General features: G+C 42.9%; 1 protein-coding gene across 1 annotated transcript; it reads right to left on the bottom strand.

Annotated features, from left to right (window-relative positions):
• Positions 1–3,038: 3,038 nt before the first annotated feature.
• LOC145069890 (G-type lectin S-receptor-like serine/threonine-protein kinase LECRK3) lies at positions 3,039–5,490 on the bottom strand. Its single transcript, XM_079016834.1, has one exon. The coding sequence runs from the start codon at positions 5,488–5,490 to the stop codon at positions 3,106–3,108; it is 2,385 nt and encodes a 794-aa protein (XP_078872960.1). The 3' UTR covers positions 3,039–3,105.
• Positions 5,491–5,707: the final 217 nt, after the last annotated feature.

Here is a 5,707-nt window from a genome sequence, read left to right as displayed (position 1 = left end):
GTCGCCGCTAAAGGCTCGTCGTTGTTGGCTCGTCGCTGATGCTCCATTGGTCGTTGCTGATGCTCCATACGTCGCCGCTATAGTTGCGTCGCCGCTAATGCTCTCCGTCGCCACTAAAGGCGTCACTGCTATTACTATTTATTTCTATTCATACAAATACACATATACATACATAATACACATACAAAATTCACATATACATATGAAAATACATACATATATATAATACACTTTTACATACGAAAATACATGCACATACATAATACACATACACATACATAAATATACATATATACATAGGATTGTACATACAAAAACACATATACATACATAATGTAGCACCTGGTTCTTGGTACGTATTCCCTTCTTTTAAATATTTTGCATTTTGGCCTTGGACTCGGCGAGTTGAAGCACCAACTCGCCGAGTAGAAGCGGGATGAGACGCGGAGTTTAAGCTGTGGACTCGACGAGTCGGGTCCTAGACTCGGCGAGTAGGCCCTGTCTGGACAAAAACCCTAATCTGAGGGTTTGCACCCTATTTAAACACCTTAACTCGGCCTCCTTCGTCCCATTTGCTCCCAGAAGACCCCCATAGCAAACCCTAGCCGTTATTGAAGCAATCTAAGGCATTTGGAGTGATTTTGGTGCTTTTGTGATCCAAGGAAAGAAGGAAAAGCTTGAAGGATCAAGAGGAGGCTAGAGGGATCCGACTTTGAGCATCATTTGCAGTCTACAGAAGGTATAAAGTCTATACCTTGTTTGCTCTTTTGATAGATCCCATTTTGTGGAGTTTTAGGGCTTTTTCTAAGCCATTTTGGTCACCAACCATGATTGCAAGCATGGTTTGGGGTTGATGTTTCGGATCTGGTTCCTTAGAGGGGTTACAAGGCAGAAAGGAGTGACTTTTGCACTCAAAGAGGGCCCCATGCATTGTAAGAGCTTGTTTTAGGACCTATTGAGCTCAAAGTCCCATGCAAGCACGTAAAGGTTGTAACTTTACGTGCTAGATCGATTGTAGAAGCATAGATCTATCTTTTGATCAAGGGTTGTACATCAGAAATCGAAGATTTAGTGAGTGGATGTGACTAACTCGACGAGTCCAAGGTTTCTGTCCCGTATCAGTTGAGGGTCAAAAGGACCCAGTGAGTGAGGAAACGTTTTAGGGAGGGTCCCGGGGAGTGACCCAGCGATCTAGACTAATCCTTTGTTCTGGAAGTTCATGGGACTCGGCGAGTGCATGAACGGACTCGGCGAGTCCAAGGTAATCTTCTAAGGATGAAGATGAACTCAACGAGTTGTTCATACAACTCAGCGAGTCAAGGACAAGACCTGTGTACCAGTTGATGATGAACTCGACGAGTTGTTCTTACAAATCGGCGAGTCGGATGAGGATTCAGTCGATGATCATTTAGAAGGAAAACTCGTCGAGTCATCGCTTAACTCGACGAGTAGAGACGGGTATAAGGACAAATGGAAGGATAGAGGCTCGGCGAGTCAGGTCAACTAGAAGTTGACTTTGACTTTGACTTGGTCAGGGGTAAAATGGTCATTTTACCGTAAGAACTGTTAGCAGTGTATGACTAAGTGTTTTGTAGGAATTATAGCCATAGGATTTCCGGAGCAGCAGCGGCAACTGTCAGAGGATTCCCGCACAGTTCAGCAGCTACTACGAGGTGAGTTATCTTCCAGTAACGGTGGGTCTACGGCCACAATGTCGGCCTACCGATAGGAGTTATATGTTAGATGATTGTCTTTGTGATATCATCTAGGTTTGCTACTACCGCATATGTTATATGCTGGCATGATATGTTATATGTGATAGTAGTAGAGTTCGGTTGTTAGGACCGAAGGGTAGTTCGGACACCCCAGATATGTCTAATAATATGCTTATGTTATGATATATGTGATAGTAGCAGTAGGGAGTGGAATAGTCCCCGAGGGCCGGTTGTTACCAACGGGCAGGTCAGCACCCCAGAATGGCTTCAAATGGGTAGGACGGCACCCCAGAATGGCCGCATGGGCAGGTCAGCACCCTAGAATGGTTTGACATGGGTAGGACGGCACCCCAGAATGGCCGCATGGGTAGGTCGACACCCCAGAATGGTCGTACCGGGTAGGTCGGGCACCCCAGAATTGACCGACAGTATGTATGTGATGTGATTGTATGGTATGTAGTACGACGTGGGAACTCACTAAGCTTCGTGCTTACAGTTTATAGTTTTGGTTTCATGTACCTCTTCAGCGAAGGGGAAGGAGCTGGCGCGGTAGCGGCACATCATACACACACATTGTTTTCCGCACTATGAGTTATTCTTGGAACTGTACTCTGATATTATTATGTTTTACGATTTGGTTTTCAGACTCAAGACATGTTTTTATATGATCGGTTGATATTTTGTTACAAATGTCTTGCAAATCACTTAATCAAAAATGAAATTTTTAGACGTGAAAATTGGGTCGTGACACATAAAATACATTCAAAATACACATATACATACAAATACACATCCATCTCTACAAACACAAAATACACATATAAATACACATCAATGCTAGAAATTTAATAAAGATAAGTGAAAAGGAAAAGGAAATGGAGAAAAATGGAGCAAAGATGGGTGGAATTGCGAAGTTCTTTGTCAAATTCCGATGAGGTCGACGATAATGGTGAGAAAGAAGGGAGAACACAGAAAAATGAAGAGAGGGGTTTTATTGTCGACGGTCTTTAGCGGTGACACATGGGAGGGAAAACAACGCGGAGTTTTCTACGTCGTTGGATCTTCTCTTAAATCGACGGATTAGATTGAAATGACACAGATCGCCAAAATAAGCCTTTAGCGGCGACGTGCACTCTTTAGCGGCGACACACCGGAGGGAAAACAACGCCGGATTTCTTATGTCATCCTAGTCGTAGGATCATCTCTTAAATCGACGGATGAGATTGAAATGACGTGGATCGCTAAAATAAACATTTAGCGGCGACGGAGACTTTTAGCAGCGACAAAAAACGCCTTTCTTTTTTGTCGCTGCTAAAAGTCTCCGTCGCTGCTAAAGGCCTCGCTGCTATTGCCGGTTATTGTTGTAGTGAAAAGATAATGAAAGTGCACACTAAATGATACTCAAGAATGAAGTAGGTTTGGGAGGTATTGGGATTTTGACAGTCCCTTCAAGCATCAACACCACTTTCTTCATAGAGGGGCGGAGGGATGGATCCTCTTGAATGCACCAAAGGCCTATCTTGATCATCCGGTCTAGTGAGCTTCTATCTACATCCTCATCATTAACTAGTTTTCCTAATTCATTTGCTTTATAACATTCGTAGACCCATTCTTCGATAATAGCTTCCTCATAAGGAAGGTCGTTGTCAAGCTTCCTTCGACAACATAAAATCTCGAAAAGAACAATTCCAAAACTATACACATCCACTTTAACTGTTATGGGGAGCTTCTTGTGCCATTCAGGCGCAACATAACCCCTTGTTCCTCTTATCAAGGTGGATGTTTTAGTTTGGTCATGTTCGAGTAGTTTTGCCAATCCAAAGTCGGAAATCTTGGCACATCCATACTCGTCCATGAGGATATTTTGAGGCTTGATATCACAGTGAATTATGGGTGTTTCACATTCTTCATGTAAGTAGAAGATGCCATGGGCAATGTCTAGAGCAATCCTAATTCTCTCTGTCCAACATGGCTTGCTTTCTTTGTAATGAAATAATACATCCGCAAGTGATCCTCTGGTCATGTACTCCAAAACGAGGAGCCTTTCGGGACCATCACAACAATAACCTAGCAGCCTTGTTAGATTACGATGATAAGTTCTCCCAATCACTTTCATTTCAGTTTGAAACTCCTTTTCCCCTTCTTGTGCCAACTCTTTCTTCAATTTCTTCACAGCCACCATCTTCATGGGGCTCTCTATTATTCCTTTGTACACTATCCCAAACGATCCTCTGCCCAGTTCTACTTTAAAACCATCTGTGATTTTCTCTAGCTCAGCATATGAAAATGCCCGGAGCCCAACATCCTCGAACAATTGAACATTTACATGCTCAGAAATCTTTTTGTAAGCCCAAACGTGAGATCTCCACATGATTACTCCAGAAAGTAGCAAAACGAGTACTGCAACTGAGACAAGTGAAACCCCTATAACCAAGAATTTCACTTGTCGCACTTTCCTGACCTGGTCTGATGGGTAATTAGTTGGATTCGATCCGTTATTCACAGAAACCACGTATACTTTAATCAATCCGACATTTGACTCACTATCTCCTACTCGAATGTATCTTATAGGGAGCCTCTGCACCCTGCAACTCTCAGGTGGTGTGAACAGCGCCGCCTCGCATTTGCAGTCATTCATACAAGCAAGTGAACACTCTTCTTGGTTTGATGCTTTTGGGAGAGCATATGCCGCATCTTCCCATTGCGTATTATTAGGCAACCTTGTCATCTGAGAAAAGTTACCTTTATCTCCTTCAGGAATTTTGCAGGTTTCTGCTGTGTAATATCTTTTGCAACCTGAAGACCAAGACCCAGGTTTTACAAAATCAAACCCTGGTAAACATCTGCACCTCGCAGCGTCGTTCATGACATCACAATACGCGTTTACGCCACAAAGTCCCCGCCCAATACACTTGTCTGTAGAAAATTCATATATGACTGATTCATTATGGCTCGTGCTACTTAAATTATGAAAATAAATTCGAAAGATGCCGTCGACGTCAATTTTCATGCGATAGATTGCATCTTCTGTAGAATAGCCTTCTTGCGTTAGATTCATGATATAAAAAGTTGAATTTTGCAACAAGTACAGAAAGCCACCAGAATCAAGATTCAGTGTCACGTTAGGTCCCTTGTCGAAGGTTCCAGACCCCCAGTATGCAGTGGTAGGCCCATTTGGAAACCCTGAATTCGGGTATAGGACAAGGTGCCCATCGGATTGCATACTGAGCTTGAAAATCCCAATGGAGTAGTCAGTCTCCGAGACACAAGAAATTAAATCTTGACCGGGTACAAGACGCTGTCCAACCAAAAGGGTATCAGTAGGGTGGTCAAAGCTTTGCCATAATATCGTCCTCCGGTCGGAACCATAGAGCAAAAAGTTGCCGGAATCTTGCATGAAAGCAATAGAAGCACTGCCGGAACTATAGATACTGATCTGTTGGCCTTGTGTTTGGTCCACGATCACGAGCCTTCCATCGGTTGTGAAAGTCAAAGTAGAATTATTGGAGAGTGGAAGGGTGTCGCGTCTGGCCGTCCATACCACAGTTCTTTCTGCAATTCCGGCAATATAAATACCGACGGCGTAGCCACCTGTCTGTGGGTAGAAACCAAAGGCGTATAGTCGCGATGGCGACAACCATGAGGTGGTCGCACCTGTAGGCCTTAAAGAGGAACCTCGTGTTACGTTGGATTGGGCTTTCGCTATATTGAAGGTAAGGAAAATGGTGAAGACAAAGGAAATATAGCTGGCTAGATGAGAACTAGAAGTCGCCATTTATGGTAATAAAGGTATAGTTCGCCCGGTTTTATAGGAAAAGGATAGGGGCAGTGGGTACATTTTTTAAGCAGATATCTAGCATTTAAAAATATCTATTAGTAAAATATAATTAGGTAGTTTATAAATCAAAATAAATGTTTCCAAAATGAAGGACTTGTAACAGTTGGAAGGACAATATTCTTCCTATGGTGTAGACAGCTTTTTTTTTTTTTTT

The sequence above is a fragment of the Lactuca serriola genome, chromosome 8 (genome assembly GCF_051521515.1).
Source record: "Lactuca serriola cultivar US96UC23 chromosome 8, Lser_US96UC23_V15, whole genome shotgun sequence".
Classification (NCBI taxonomy): domain Eukaryota; kingdom Viridiplantae; phylum Streptophyta; class Magnoliopsida; order Asterales; family Asteraceae; genus Lactuca; species Lactuca serriola.
Note: the sequence above shows the minus strand (reverse complement) of the source record. Positions and strands in the feature narration are given on the sequence as shown.

What these genes read in the sequence shown, in the direction of transcription:
- LOC145069890 (XM_079016834.1), bottom strand. Translation starts at nt 5,490, where the DNA reads ATGGCGACTTCTAGTTCTCATCTAGCCAGCTATATTTCCTTTGTCTTC.